Raw genomic sequence first — 15,200 nt, 5'->3', positions numbered from 1 at the left:
GCGCTCCCCAAGCTGAACGCGCACGCTGCAGTGCGACGGCGGCGGCAGGAACTCCAGCGGTGCCCTTGCCCTGATGTTCGCAGCAACGCAATCACTTGCCGATTTACTTACACTAAACTAATATTGGATGCCGGTGAGAAAGAAAATGGGCTCGACTCGCAGAGGTGTAATGATCAAGAGCAGGTCCTGGCAGCTGAATAAACACGGCAAAGCACCGGACATCAAAAAGCTAAACAAAGGGCCGGCGGGCGGTGCCGGCGGTGCCGGCGGAGCCGGCGGGCGGTGCAGGCGGGCGGTGCCGGCGGTTGATCCAAAGACTGTTTCAAAAGCGAAGGAAACCTCCAGGTTCAATCTTTATATTGCACCCACACATCAAACGCATCCTTTGCAGCCACAATGACGTCACATCAAAAACCAATGCAAAGTGTGCACACTTCTCTTTAGAGTCACTTTTTGTTCACAATGGAGTTGATGCCAAATCATCACGTCGCCGACTCCCAAACTGCACACCCAGAGTTTGTAACACCTTCAGACTTTTACTCTCTCCGAATGCTAAACACGAACAGAAGCCGCCTGCATTCATATCTGAGCCTCGGCTAAATTTGTTGCCAAATGCCTGCAAAACAAACACCTGCCTGCTCCTTTCTCCCGCCCGCCATCCCTCCACCCTCCTCCCAGCACCTGCGCCGTGCGCTTCGGGAGTCCAAAACAAACTGTAAAGAAGAAAAAAAGGGGCGTCTTTAAATGTGTCTCACTGGAGTCGCTTCCGTTTTGCGAGCTCCTTTAAAACTCGCCGGTCGGCGTGAATGTTGCCCACGTATAGCGGAGTGTTGCCAACTGTGTGATGTGATGTGATGTGTTGTTTTTTTTTATTTCCTCTGTCCCCTGGCGAGCAGATGGTTTCTATGTGACGTGGGGAGCCTCTGAGGCAGCTGTGATGGCTCCCGGCCAGTCTTTACCTCCTCATGGTAAACAACTGGGACGCCTGGACTCGACTGACCTCAAGCAAGTTATACAGAAGGTAGGCAGTGAGAAATAATAATGATCTTAATAATTATAATGAGAATGATAGTCATATAATAATACTAACATAAAACGTAAAATAATAATAATGAAAATAATGATGATAATCAATATTTTTCCTTTTCTGGTCCTTATATATTTATATTTTTTTTGGTCCAAATTTGTTTCTTCTGTGCTCACCTCTTACCTGTGTGTGTGTGTGTGTGTGTGTGTGTGTGTGTGTGTGTGTGTGTGTGTGTGTGTGCTGCCTGCCGCAGGGCGTGGCGTTGTACAGCCGTGATAACAGGGAGCTGGATCTCCTGCTGTTCTGGGAAGTGTGCGACTTTGTGTCCCGCGTGGACCGCGTCCTGAGCCGACCCGGCGGCTCGCTGCTCCTGGCGGGCCGCAGCGGGGTGGGCCGGCACACGGCCACGTGCCTGGTGTCGCACATGCACGGCTACTCGGTGTTCACGCCCAAAGTGTCCCGCGGTTACTCTCTGAAGCATTTCAGCAATGATCTCAAGTCGGTAAGAGGCCGTCGCATCGCCGTGACTTTTATGAGCTCCACCTGAGCCAAGAAAGCACTTCTGCCGAAAGGCATTGAAAAAAAAATAAATAATAGCTGCCCCTTGAAAGGCTTTTAATGCCATTTAGTGTTTTGATATCTCGGACTGTCACTGTTTAATGTTAACTCTAAATACCTTTTATAGCATAGATACAGTTTTCTTAAAGGTCCCATTATGATACAAAGCCCACTTTTCCAGTGGTTTCCAACAATAATGTGTGTCCACCCTGTCGCTGCGGTAAAGCGTAAATGGAAAAAGATTCTGCCTTCATTTGTTTGATACTGAGCCCTTTTTTTTCTTTGGTGACAGCAATGCGCTTCTGTATTTTTGCTTTCTCATTTTCAGAAGATTTGTATTTTAGCAGAAATAAATATGCTGTTTTCTGTTTTTGAGGTCTGTCAGATTTTCTTGGCTTAAAAACATTACACAAGGCTGCTTGACTGCAGTCCAGGATGAAAAACATGGATTGGGGCTTCTCCAATGCTCATTATTAGCTGCAATTTAGTAAACTGTAATGGCCTGGCGGTGTCTCTTGTAAGGATGTGAACTCGGCTGTTATGTGCAAATAATAGCAGCATGCTGGCGCTGATGTGCTGCAGGTGATGCAGGTGGCAGGTCTGGAAGGCCAGCAGGTGATTTTGCTGTTGGAGGACTATCAGTTTGTCCACCCGGCCTTCCTGGAGATGGTCAACAGCCTCCTGTCGTCTGGTGTGTATCATGTTTAAATGTTGACCAGTTTCTTTTAGATAGTCAGAAATTTAACTTCGGCCCTGAGAAATAAAGCCAGTGTCCTCTGTGTTGGCATGTGTTTCCTTTTTCTCCATCTTTCAGGTGAAGTTCCGGGTCTGTACAGCCCAGAAGAGCTGGAGCCCCTCCTCTCCCCTCTCAAAGATGCAGCCTCGCAGGACGGCTTCACCGGGCCGCTCTACAATTACTTCTCCTTCAGTCAGTCCCGTGTCCCTCTCGACTGGCCTCTCTGTGTGTCGGCCATTCTTTTTTCGCCCGTTTGTCCTTGTTCTCGTGGGGGGAGAGTTTCTCTGCGCTCGTTATTGCGTCCGCTTCCCTGCAGTTGTATTGTATAATGCGCTGCGAAAGCACCGCAGTGTTGGCGAGCTTGAGTCTGCTGCCTGCGAATCAAATTAAAAGGCCACTAATTTTAAAATTAAACCCCTCTCAAGTGCTCTGTTGAACAGCTGCAGTGACCGACCGCCAATGTTTCCTCTTTGCCTGCTTGCCGTTCTACTCGGCTCTATTTGTGCACTCACCGGCCCTTGTTGACACTCCACAGGAATCCAGCAGAACCTCCACATTGTTCTCATCATGGACTGCTCCAGCTCCACCTTTACCATCAACTGCGAGAGCAACCCTGCATTCTACCGCAAGTGTTCCGTCCAGTGGATGGAAGGATGGTCTGAGAGCAGCATGAAGAAGGTCAGTGTTGAAGGAAGAATTGAATAGAAAAAAAAATATTTAGCCCTCCGTTTTAAGTCTAGGGCTAAGCCGTACAGGTAAAGTTTGCGAGCTACAATCCTGCTCTGATTTTTAGTTTAACAGAAAGTTGTAGAGGTGAAACTCCAATAGTGGAAGCCGCAGCCAATTGACCACTATCTTCCATCCTGCAGGAACAATTTTACAATTTATGGATTTATTCCATCATGCATTTAGATGTGCATAAAACAGGTTAAATTATATTTTGTATATGTTCCAATAAACCAGCCAGAAGCATAGAAAGCGCAAGTTTAAATTTATTCAGAAAACATAGACAGACTAAAGCTCTGACCTGGATTAAAAAAAGAAAAAAAAAAAGTTTCTGCAGAGCAAACAGATGCTCTCCAGTAACTTTCTACATATTTGTATGCTTCCTGCATCCTGTGGCCCCAGACACATTATCACTGCAGGATAGTGAATTATTTTACCTGCCGCGGCTGAAATTTAAAAGGAAAATAAAAGGCTTAACACATTATTTTTTAAGAAAGCGGAAGGGTAAAAGAAAAAGTTTCTGCATCATGCGTCAGTGCTTTCCGTCTAACTTTCACATCTGTTGTTTGCGTCTCAACCTGCACCTTGTCAGATTCCGGAATTGCTGCTGGCAAAGACAGAAGGAGGAGGAGGAGGAGGAGAGGAGGATGCAACCGAAAAGGCCACAAAGGGAAAAAGCTCAGGTTGGATCAAAATCAAGGCATGGCTAAAAAAAAAAGAAAAAAGAAAAGTCTGTGATGAAGGAAATCGCCCCACTTTCAATAACAAACTAGTTTTAATGGCTCGGGATTTATATTGATGGAGATACTGTCTGCATTGTGCGTATTTTGCAGTCAAATACTTCAATCTCACATGATTCTGTAATAACAAAACAAACAGAATTTATAGAAATGTTTCAGAAAAAGCTTCCACCCCCAGCTAAAAATCAGGGTAACCTAAATTTAAACTCTGGGATGAACTCTGGAGGCAAACGGCTGCAGTTTTCAGCCGTCGTCAAGCGTTTTGTCCTCACGCGCCGTGTCACCCTCTGCCCCCCGGCAGGCTCCTCTCAGGCTGAGCTCTGCCGCTCCTTCCTGACGCTCCATGAGTCATGCAGGGAGCACGGCGCGACGCCCAGCCAGTACATGTCCTTCCTGCACGTGTACACCGAGATATATAGCCGCAAGAAGAGCCAGCTCACCACCAGGCAGCAGCACCTGCAGGTAGCCGAGATGCATGACGCACGCCGACGTGCTCACAACCCGACGGGGGGGGGGTTTGTTTATTTCCCGGAAAAAAAAAGAAGCATATTTGAAAAGCTGCGTCGGCTCTGTTTGTTTCGCGGCGCCGTGTTTTCCTGCAGGCGGGAGTGTCCAAGCTGAACGAAGCCAAGGCGCTGGTGGACGAGCTGAAGAGGCGGGCGGCAGAACAAAGTGAGCTTCTGAAGACCAAACAACAGGAGGCAGATTCCGCCCTGCAGGAAATCACCACCTCCATGCAGGTGCGTGAGTCCCGGAAGCGAGCGTGTTTACGTCGGCTGCACCAAACGTCCCGCAGGTCTCCGGGCCTTCGCAAGTCCTGCGCCTCTCTTCTTCTCCTCCCACTACCAAAGTCTTTATTTTCTCTCCCTGGATGAGAGAGAGAGATGATGCAGCAGAAGGAAACCCTGTCATTCTTTTTTGGCAAAGACAGTTTTCAGGGCGATAATTAGGGACCGGACTCGGCGATCGAGTCCCCTGTAGAGACGGAGGCAGCAGGGAAGGGAGGCTGAGGAGGTGTAGCACACACACGGTGAGAGGAGAGAAGGACGTTTGAAAGAGCTGGCAAGGGGAAGGAGTGAAAACCAGCAGAGGAAGAATAAAATCATATTTATAAGGCCATGAAAACGGGGGGGAAAATGCAGCTTCTCAGAAGGGCTTCAAGGCCTGAGAGGACGGGAATTGGAAAAAAAAATAGATTCAGTTTGCAAATCCATTTTAATCCTAAAAGACGTTTTTACAATGTTTTTTCCCTTGGTATCTGCACTTTCTTTTTTTTTACACTTTTTTTTTTTTTTAAATTTAAGGTCTTGTGTCTGACTAGTCTGTTTTTTGAAGTAGGAAAAAAGTGTTTTCTTATCAATTTTATTCATATTGTCATGATTTGAGACGTATAAGTTTTGATATGGGCGACACAGTGGTGCAGTGGTTAGCGCTGCCGCCTCGCAGCAAGAAGGTTATGGGTTCTCTCCAGGTTCTCCGACCTCCTCCCACACTCCAAAAACATCCTTGTGAAGTGAATTGAAAATTGTAAATTGTCCGTCGGTGTGTATGTGAGTGCGAATGGTTGCCACCCTGCCTTCTATGACAGCTGGGAGAGGCTCCAGCAGACCCCCGTGACCCTGAGCTCAGGAAGAAGCGTGTATTGAAAATGGAATCGAGGTGTTTTAAGAGCTGCGCGTGTGATTCTGCGAAACCGCCACCGCTGCCAACATGTGATCTTTTGCTCTCACCCAGAACACCAGCGACCAGAAGACGGAGATGGAAAAGATTAAAGGGAAGATGGCTCAAGAGGTGTCAAAGATTGAGGAGCGAAAGGCCAAAATTGACGACGAGCTGAAGGAAGTGCAGGTACCGTGTCAGCGTGGCACCATTCATCTGTGTTCGCACGCCTCTCAACCTCGGGTCGTTCCGGCCGCTCACCTCCGCCTCCTTGGCCGCCGTTATCTGCTTATTATTTCTGCCCTGCAGCCTTTGGTCAATGAGGCAAAGCGTGCGGTGGGGAACATCAAGCCTGAAGCCCTGTCTGAGATCCGCTCGCTGCGCATGCCGCCCGATGTCATCAGAGTCATCCTGGAGGGAGTGCTGAGGCTGATGGGCATCTTTGACACGTCCTGGGTCAGCATGAAGAGGTGAGAGGAGGGGTGGGGGGGGGGGGGGAGGAGGAGCGGAAGGGTTGCATTAAAAGAAAGACGGTGGAAGGCATCAAACGGGAGGCGGAGGAGGATCTGCAGGGTTCATCCACTGCTGCTGCGACGCTGAAGAAAATCCTTAGCGGTGTTGGTTCAGGTTTGGAGAGCTACAGATGCAGTGATGTACGACGCATCTCAGGGAGTGACGGCTGGAAAAGGGTTTTTACAGCTATTTAAATACTGAAATTGAAGACATATATAGCAAAACAATTTATGGCAGTTATGAGGATGCTTTTATTGAGTGCAGTTGTCCAGCCTGATGGCTGCAGGCAGGAATGACCTGCGGCAGCGCTCCTTCATGCACTGAGGGTGCCGCAGTCTGGAGCTGACGGAGCTGCTCAGGCTCTCCACACTGTGGTGACGCGTCAAGTTTTCTAGTTTGGAAAAGTTGCACAGACCTTCAAGTTCGGCTCAGGTTTCATCTCGTTTTCATCAAAGACGAGACTGTACAGTTAATCACTCATGTGTCATACGCTAGCTGGCTGCTGACTGGCTGACTGACTGACTAACTGTGCTGAACGCTGTCTTCAAATTCTGATTGAAATTAGCATTTGGTGCATTTGGCCTCATCTGACCGCGGGCGCCGTCGGAGGGGAAGAGATAGATGGGAAAACACTCCAGCCTGCTAATGACTTGTGCTAATTGTACGACGCAGCATCACTCTGAGCAATACAGAAGTAATAAAGGGATTGAGTCAGTGTGAGTGTGTGTGTGTGTGTGTGTGTGTGCGCGCGCGCGCGAGTGCGCCCGTGCGTGTGTGTTCATTTCTTGCCCGATTTATCTCTAAATGTCTCATTTCCAGGTTGATATTTTCATCTCTTTCCTTTTCGCACACTGGCTTACAGGCTTTATTTCCCGACATTAATTCTTACCCGTTCTGCAGCTTTCTGGCCAAGCGTGGTGTTCGGGAGGACATCGCCACCTTTGAGGCCAGGAACATCACACCCGAGATCCGCCAGAGCGTGGAGGAGCTGCTCAACAGGAACACGGCCTCGTTCGATCCAAAGGTGCCCTTAGCAGGGAGGCGCGCTGCTCGCCGGTTGGGCCGCTTGGCCGAGGGTAACAGTCCATGGTTTTTCACACCGCGTCCGTCCAACTTTGCTTTATTTTTTAGAATGCGAAACGTGCAAGCGCAGCAGCTGCTCCCCTGGCCGCCTGGGTGAAAGCCAACGTCCAGTACTCCCACGTTTTGGAGCGGATCGAGCCCCTGGAGAGAGAGCAGGCCGGACTGCGAGAGTAGGAACTCCAAACGCAAGCACTTAACACAAGTTTTCATTAGTTCCTCCTCATTTTACAAAATGAGCAGGGGTTCATTGGCCGAGGTCTAGTTTTCCATTTTGACTCATTCTTCCTGAATCGTCACCTCGCCAGTGCAGCTGGAAATTTGAAGATTAAATTCCCCCACGTCCATCCGAAGTCGCTCATTTAGAAAGAAATGTCAACGGTCACTAGACCAATCAGCATTCTCTTTGCATAAGTGGGCGGGACTTACGCCCAGGGTTTAGTCTTAACAAACACATGGACCACAGCTACAATTGCTGTAAGTCCGTAAACAACGGGGGATGTGTTAGTGTGGTGCACAATTTGCACCAATCAAATGCCTCAACTGGTTCCATAGGTAGAAGAAGAAGAAATCTGATTGGTCCGCTTTGAAAGAAACATGTTCGACGCGTGCTTTTCTTTGTGTTTGTGTGCAGGAACCTGAGGAAAACAGAGAGCAGGAAGAACAAGCTGGAGGACCTGCTCAACTCTGTTGGAGCCAGAGTCAATGAGTTGAAGGAGAAGTACGGCCTCGTGTTTTTACTTCACGCCTGTTGTGCTGTTAGTCTGTTAAGTCTTCTGGTTTTTCTTTGTCTCCTCGTGCTTGTTTTTTCCGAGGATGGTGCACAGATTGTTGTTCCTAACGCACTCAGCCGTAGTGCGATTTGCATCTGCAGCCCTCAGGAAAGAAGCGCTGAAAAAAAAAATCTCAGTTTCGAAAAACAACATGGTTGCTGCTGCATTAAGGGCACTCTGGTCATTGCACCTCCCTCCGTTTGTCTTCTGTTTTTTTTTTTTTTTTTTTTTTAGCAGACTGAGCTAAAATGGATTAGAGATGAACTCAGCACTGTTGGAGTTGCATCCAGCATCCATTCTTCTTCCCCTTGGGTTATGTAAATGAAGAAGAGCGTGATCAATAAAACCTGAAGGGCAGCGTTACTCTCCCCCTTTAAATTGGCTGCACACTTTTCATCCTGGCTGACCATTTTCAATGAACCTGAGCCACTTTCTTCTTCTCTCCACCAGCATTCAGCCATTCATTTTATGCAGCAGTATCTTAAATATCTCGTCACTTGTTGAACCAAAAACGTCAACTTTGCCCACATGCCGCTGTCCTTGTTTTCCTACCAGCTTGCGTCACCTCAGCACGTCCCACCTTCAGACTCAGAGCTATGCAATAAATTCATTGCATTTATTCAAGTGTTCATTGCACTTAAAGGCGATGGTGATGTATAGTCAGTGCTTTCAATCTGTTTTATGTACATTTGAACAAATGTGACGGCATGCGATAGCAATGTACTATTGAGCCTTTTTGATCCAACAGTGGGGAGAGGGGATTTGGGCTTCACAGCAGCTTTGATGTGAAAATGATTCACAAAGGTTTAGACGATGAAGGTGTAAAATGGAATTTGATTGACAGGCGACAATCAATCTGCATAATGAAGAGAATGCAGTTTTTTTGTTGTTTTTTTCAAAAATCTGAATTGCGCTGCACAGTTAATGTCTGTAAAGTTTTGTCATAGTGTAGTTGCATCCTCTGTTCCCATTGTTTTCTCAATTTTCCAGAAAGTTTTACCAGTCAGGTAAAACAAAGTGCCCTTTACTAGTGCCCCTCCCCCTATTAGACCCTGCTACATCAGTTGGAATACATTCTTGTCAAATATGGACCGTTTTAGCTGTTTGATTGCATTTAGCTCTTCATTTTCCTCGTCCTCAGGTTTCAACGGCACACCACGGAGGCGGCAAAGCTGGAGGCCGAGGTGTCGAAGGCTCAGGACACCATCACAGCGGCCCAGCAGCTCATATCACAACTGGACGGAGAGCACACGCGGTGGAACACACAGGTTGGTGGGGCTTGTTTTGTGTTTGTGTGCAACGGAGTTTGGCAATGATGGATGAGTTGATGGAGAGACTTGTTTACCCCATGAGAGCAACAGGGGGTGACAGACATACATACAGACATACAGACAGACCGACCGACGAGGGGATGCATCCTGCTGTTTCCAGTCCCCTCAGGCGGTTTCTATTCCTCTCTGCAGCATCTGTCTGCACCTTAATTAAAACTCTCAATCTCCCCCTGAAACACACACACAACAAACACACACACACACACACACACACACACACACACACCAAAACGCACACGTGCTCACTGCCTCCCTGAAGGCCAGCACCAAAGACATAGTTTACTCTCCCCACATTTATTTTTGCATACTGACACAAACACAAACACACACACTTTATTCTGACTCTTGAATGCACTGTGAAGCAGCAAAACACTCATTTTTTCAAGTTTACATCTTAATAAAACAAACAATAAAAGATAATATAAGAAACATGTAATCAATGATAATAATTATAATAATGAACCATCAAGACATACAAGGATGTTTAATAGTTGTAGCATCTTTCAGGCCTCGTTGGCGCAGTAGGCAGCGCGTCAGTCTCATAATCTGAAGGTCGTGAGTTCGAGCCTCACACGGGGCAGCTCTTTTAGTTCTAATGCAAAAAGGAAAAAAAATGCAAACAAGTTAAAAAATATATTGCCCCAGGGTGCTGCAGCAATAATCATGGAGCTCTGCGCTGCTTCACGTGCTGCCAGACTGATCTGTTAATAGCTTTGTTCTGCCTTTCTGAACTGGATTAGACTGCAACATGGTTTCGGAGAGTCAAGAAAAGGCACTGCTGGGATTCGAACCCAGGATCTCCTGTTTACTAGACAGGCGCTTTAACCAACTAAGCCACAGCGCCATACACTTACCACAACAACAACAACTACAAGATCTGTTGTGTTTAATGGATGTTTAATGGATCTTCAAATTTTCATTCCGACAGGCAACTAAAGCAACAGCCAGTTCCATGTTTTGTGATGTTAAGCTCATGAGCCTCGTTGGCGCAGTAGGCAGCGCGTCAGTCTCATAATCTGAAGGTCGTGAGTTCGAGCCTCACACGGGGCAACTCTTTTAATGAGATGACAATAGGCTGTACTAACAAAGCGGCTCCAGCCGGCTCCAGCCGCTTTGTTCCTCACAATACAATGCAAACATGGACATCACACCTCACATTCCACACACTGACCCTCGACTGGCCGCCATATAAGAGGCCCCTGCCAACATCACTCGGCTGTTGTCAAACAATTTTTTCAGTGGTTTTTGATGGACCTGTTTGTCTTCCAAAACCAAATACAATGGAATCAATTTCTTGACCAACTGCAAACTCACAGAATGATGTCCATTTCCACTACACTCGGCTCTTGTACAAGAGAACATAAACCCTCCCCCCTCAAATCATGGGGGATTCCCTCAATGTGTTGCCCCGGTGTCACTCATGACAAAAACACAATGATTTTCTTCTGCTTTCAGGCCTCGTTGGCGCAGTAGGCAGCGCGTCAGTCTCATAATCTGAAGGTCGTGAGTTCGAGCCTCACACGGGGCAACTTTTTTATTTTTATTTTCAGTGGTTTTTGATGGACCTGTTTGTCTTCCAAAACCAAATACAATGGAATCAATTTCTTGACCAACTGCAAACTCACAGAATGATGTCCATTTCCACTACACTCGGCTCTTGTACAAGAGAACATAGACCCTCCCCCCTCAAATCATGGGGGATTCCCTCAATGTGTTGCCCCGGTGTCACTCATGACAAAAACACAATGATTTTCCTCTGCTTTCAGGCCTCGTTGGCGCAGTAGGCAGCGCGTCAGTCTCATAATCTGAAGGTCGTGAGTTCGAGCCTCACACGGGGCAACTTTTTTTTTTTTACCAGGTGACAATAAGCTGCAAAGCCGCCTGACTCACTGTCCAGCCTTGACTCACAATGTGGAACAAACATGGACATGGTCACAGATCACATGATGCCAGTTAACTCGGTGAACTCTCCGTGTATTTGTAGTTTCCCCCACTCTGGACTTCTGGATTTCCAATTTCTACATAAAGTTTGGTCCAAATGGTAACATTTTAGTGCTAAGTATTGGAATTATGCACTTGATAGTTACAATGTCCTCCTGGACATAAAACCCCAGCGTTTGAACACAGCCATTTGTCAGAACTTCAAGGGTTACTTTGTATTTTGTGGCAGGATGTTTAATGGTAATAGTAAATCAGACTCACGGCCGCGGACCATGAAAACCAACGCGCTGTAAAATGGGGGCGTTTCTGGTCATTCGGCCGCCACAGTGTTCAGTCTGAGGTGTAATTGCCAAATCCCCCGACAGCCTCGTCAGTCTCGGACTGTCTCTCAGGAATCCTGATGAACTTTTAAAATTATGAGGGGAAATGTCACATCTTTGCAGAATTTGCAAGTCACTCTCTCTTTTTAATGGATCTGTGGGAATCGTCCGCATCAGCGTTGACATTTCCAGGCGTTTCAAAGCTGCTGTATGCATGCGTTGGATTTATGATTAAACCTAATCCTCCCCACCTTTAACACCCTCATCAAAAACCACCTTTTCAAAAGTGCTTTCAGTGTGTTGTGTTTTAATGTCATTTTATCTATATTTGTAATGTAAAGCGTCTTTGAGCACTATAGCACTATATAAAATAAAATATCATCATTATTCTTATCTGTATTATATAACACAGAGATGACAAGTTGCTTTCTCTTGTTTCCACCTCTTCCATCTCCTCTCTCCCTTCTGACATTCTCGCCTCCCGTCTCGCCTCCCGTCTCGCCTCCCGTCTCGCCTCCCTCCCATCAGATGTCGGAGATAAGGAGCGAGTTGGACACGCTCCCTATGAGAGCCATGCTGGCTGCGGCTTTCATCACCTATCTGTCAGCCGCTCCCGAGGACCGAAGGCGACACTGTCTGGAGTCGTGGATGGCTCAGTGCGGACTGCAGAGTGAGGACGCTCGCATTCGAAACTTAAAAACCGACCCGCACGAGTGGCAGCCGGCGAAACAGAACAACACAAAGAGCCAAACAAACATGGGATAGTGTGGAGTGGAGTCGAGGCTCTGTGACTGTTCCATTTTACTGTTGCAGCATAATGGAGTGCGAGAGCATCTGGACACAGTGCAGATTTAAGCTGTGACACAGTTGACAAAGTTAGAATGTACTTGCATCAGAATGTATTTAAAATGTATCGCACAGGTTTGTGTTGCTGCAGAGGCAAATTATTGCACATGAAAGACCTGCGAGGTGCTGAAGCGTGTCCGCCTGCCTGTGTTCTTGCTGTCCCCCAGAGTTTGACCTGCGCTCCTTCCTGTGCTCGGAGAGCGAGCAGCTCATCTGGAAGAGTCAGGGGCTGCCGTCCGACGACCTCTCCATGGAGAACGCCCTCGTCATACTGCAGGTCAGACTCACAGCGGGTCGTCACTGAAGTTTCGCTGCCTTTCTCACCTGTTATTTTGACTCCTTGGGTCTTATTTGTCTATTATTGTTAGGAACCAAAACACTTCTCCATCCATTTCATGTTCCAAGACTTTTGTGGACAATTCAAATTAAGACACAACATACCAGAGCATATATCCATGTTTATATTTACACCAGCGTCCATTTATCCGTCTTCCATTTGTCTGTATTGTTTTTTTCTTTAAACCACTGCTGACCTCAGATCAATTCACTCAAAATCGGGGTAAGAGGTTCTTCCAACAATCATCCCTAGTGTAGAAACCTTCGTCCTGTCTGTGTGTGTGTTTGTGTGTGTGTGTGTTTTCTCTCTCCCTAACGAGTGTGTGTGTTTCTATCCATGCTGGGTTCTTCACGGTGTGATCGTCTCCTCGGTGCCCTCGTTTAAAACTGCTGCCTGTCGTCCACGTTTTGCACTCAGAGCGCCGCCTGTCCGTTCCTCATCGACCCGTCATCCAGAGCCACGGAATGGCTGTGCACGCACCTCAGAGAGCACAGACTGGAGGTCATCAACCAACAGGTGGGCCACACACACACACACACCCATACACACACAGAGCGAGATCCATCCATTACTTCACTACACTGCATCTTTAAATATCACCCCGCTTTTTCTCCCCCTGACTTTAATCTAAAGGCCTCTGAGGACAAACCAGCCTTTAAACCAAAAAAAGGTTCTGAACCAGGAAGAGATGCTTTCCCTCCCTCTTGTCATGACTCTGTCTCACTGTGCTGTCGTGAGACGGGCTAAACTTCTTTTTCGGCTCCGTGTCTGCCTCTGTGCTCCCTACAGGATAATAACTTCATGACATCCCTGGAGCTGGCGGTCCGGTTTGGAAAAACACTCATCATCCAGGAGATGGATGGAGTTGAACCGGTGCTCTACCCGCTACTGAGGAGGGACCTCATAGCGCAAGGTGCACGCAAAATTCCATTTTCATATAAAGTGGCTGCGGTGAAAATAATGGATTCTGCATTACAGCTCCGTAGGGATTCAGAGGGTTCAGCTGCCTGCCGCTGTTACTGCTATTCTCACACTCTGCAACTCCTAATTGCACCGCACACCTCTCGCTGTATCATTTGTGCTCCCTGCTAGCGCCCCCTGGTGCTGCTGAAGCTTAAGGGGGGTGGGGGACCTTCTGCGGGAACCTTGTGTTGTACTCGGTGACATTCAGGCTGTGCCTCAATTCTGCCTATGCAGTGTAAAAGATCCCGGCTATTAAACTCCTAATGGTTCATTATGTCCACCGTCATTCTGCCGTCGCTGTCAGTCAAAACGCAGCCATGAGTGAAAGTCACGGGTGTAATTCTGCCACCGGACTGCAGTCGGCTCCCCTCCCTTGGCGGGCCATAACGTTCCTGCGGAAATTTATCTATGCTGTGGTGTGATGAGCTGCTTTGAGATATGGGCGGAGGGTCTTATTGGCAGCAGTCTAACATAAAAAATAAAGCTGATTCTCGACGTCCTAGAAGAGAGTCAGTGAAAATTTTCAGGTTCCTGAATCCTTCTGCCGATCTTTCCTTTACCGCATTGTTCCCCAGTTTATTCTAATGGATGCCGATTGTGCAAGTTAGCATCTCGTGCATCACGCTCTTTTCTAAATTTATCCGCCGTGTTGTAGTTTCGCGCCCCTGAGAGAAATTAACACCTCTCACCCACCCTGGCAATCAGCCGCCGAGAAGTTCTAGGGATCATGCAAAGCATATCTGAAGGACGTGTGGATGATTCATGAGTTTGTGAGTCATCCGGGAGGAGGTGGCGGCCTTTCTGAAGCTAAACTCGAAGAAGTGAAACGGGGTTGTGCAGAGTGTAATGGAGAGGACAAGTTATCCTCTTTCAGCTGGAGTTCAGGTCGGAGGGCGAAGCACATTCCCAGAAAGGCTCGCTGACTAACTAACGAACTAATCGCTGTCGGATATGTTGCAGGTCCCAGATACGTGGTGCAGATCGGAGACAAAGTCATCGACTACAACGAGGACTTCCGCCTCTTCATGGCAACCAGGAATCCCACGCCTCTCATCCCCCCCGACGCCGTTTCCGTGGTTACGGAGGTCAACTTCACCACAACAAGGGCAGGCCTGCGAGGACAGGTGACACACTCAGCCCACGCACACACACATACATACACACACACACGCTGACACACAGTGGCACACGCATGCAGCCCACACAGTGCGTCAACGCCTCGGCCCGCGGCGCCGTCATTAAGGACGGAATAATAACTACTTCAACGCTCTTCCTTTCTTTCCTTTCTTTTTTTTTTTACATTGTTATGCAGCAGCAGCACTTTATGGAAATGCGACGTGTTTGTGTGTGTGTGTGTGTGTGTGTGTGTGTGTGTGTGTGTGTGTGTGTGGCTGATCTCCTGCTCTGCTTGTTTTCGTGCTGCAGCTGCTGGCGCTGACCATCCAGCAGGAGAAGCCCGAGCTGGAGCGCGAGAAGACGCGGCTGCTCCAGCAGGAAGAAGACAAGAAGATCCAGCTGGCTCAGCTGGAGGAATCACTCTTAGAGGTGCGCGTGCACGAAACGCGACGCTATCACGTGGAGCGCCACCATGTGTCAGAGGTCCCTCAAGCGGGAAGGTTTTGTCAGGATGAGGTTGTTGTTGACCTGTGG

At 47.9% G+C, this 15,200-nt stretch overlaps 1 protein-coding gene and 5 non-coding genes across 6 annotated transcripts in view; 5 read left to right on the top strand and 1 right to left on the bottom strand.

Annotated features, from left to right (window-relative positions):
• dync2h1 (dynein cytoplasmic 2 heavy chain 1) overlaps window positions 1–15,200 on the top strand; it is an 81,591-nt gene that overhangs the window by 26,790 nt on the left and 39,601 nt on the right. Inside the window, exons 53-72 of the mRNA XM_076049746.1 lie at window positions 897–1,021; window positions 1,281–1,529; window positions 2,168–2,276; window positions 2,400–2,513; window positions 2,857–2,999; window positions 3,640–3,730; window positions 4,089–4,249; window positions 4,390–4,527; window positions 5,522–5,635; window positions 5,756–5,916; window positions 6,860–6,983; window positions 7,091–7,212; window positions 7,674–7,760; window positions 8,954–9,080; window positions 11,933–12,074; window positions 12,418–12,527; window positions 13,005–13,103; window positions 13,377–13,500; window positions 14,511–14,674; window positions 14,976–15,095. Coding sequence (XP_075905861.1) covers window positions 897–1,021; window positions 1,281–1,529; window positions 2,168–2,276; window positions 2,400–2,513; window positions 2,857–2,999; window positions 3,640–3,730; window positions 4,089–4,249; window positions 4,390–4,527; window positions 5,522–5,635; window positions 5,756–5,916; window positions 6,860–6,983; window positions 7,091–7,212; window positions 7,674–7,760; window positions 8,954–9,080; window positions 11,933–12,074; window positions 12,418–12,527; window positions 13,005–13,103; window positions 13,377–13,500; window positions 14,511–14,674; window positions 14,976–15,095 — 2,624 coding nt within the window. The remainder of the gene's footprint in view (window positions 1–896; window positions 1,022–1,280; window positions 1,530–2,167; window positions 2,277–2,399; window positions 2,514–2,856; window positions 3,000–3,639; window positions 3,731–4,088; window positions 4,250–4,389; window positions 4,528–5,521; window positions 5,636–5,755; window positions 5,917–6,859; window positions 6,984–7,090; window positions 7,213–7,673; window positions 7,761–8,953; window positions 9,081–11,932; window positions 12,075–12,417; window positions 12,528–13,004; window positions 13,104–13,376; window positions 13,501–14,510; window positions 14,675–14,975; window positions 15,096–15,200) is intronic.
• On the top strand, window positions 9,651–9,723 carry trnam-cau (transfer RNA methionine (anticodon CAU)). The gene has a single exon. It is a non-coding gene; the product is annotated as a tRNA-Met (tRNA).
• On the bottom strand, window positions 9,914–9,987 carry trnat-agu (transfer RNA threonine (anticodon AGU)). Its single transcript has one exon. It is a non-coding gene; the product is annotated as a tRNA-Thr (tRNA).
• On the top strand, window positions 10,121–10,193 carry trnam-cau (transfer RNA methionine (anticodon CAU)). Its single transcript has one exon. It is a non-coding gene; the product is annotated as a tRNA-Met (tRNA).
• Window positions 10,599–10,671, top strand: trnam-cau (transfer RNA methionine (anticodon CAU)). The gene has a single exon. It is a non-coding gene; the product is annotated as a tRNA-Met (tRNA).
• trnam-cau (transfer RNA methionine (anticodon CAU)) lies at window positions 10,910–10,982 on the top strand. The gene has a single exon. It is a non-coding gene; the product is annotated as a tRNA-Met (tRNA).

Source organism: Nelusetta ayraudi, unplaced genomic scaffold (genome assembly GCF_046127955.1).
Source record: "Nelusetta ayraudi isolate G7.1 ecotype Tasmania unplaced genomic scaffold, CSIRO-AGI_Nayr_v1 ptg000120l, whole genome shotgun sequence".
Taxonomy (NCBI): Eukaryota; Metazoa; Chordata; class Actinopteri; order Tetraodontiformes; family Monacanthidae; genus Nelusetta; species Nelusetta ayraudi.
The sequence above is the reverse complement of the archived record's forward strand: the minus strand, read 5'-3'. Positions and strand labels throughout refer to the sequence as shown.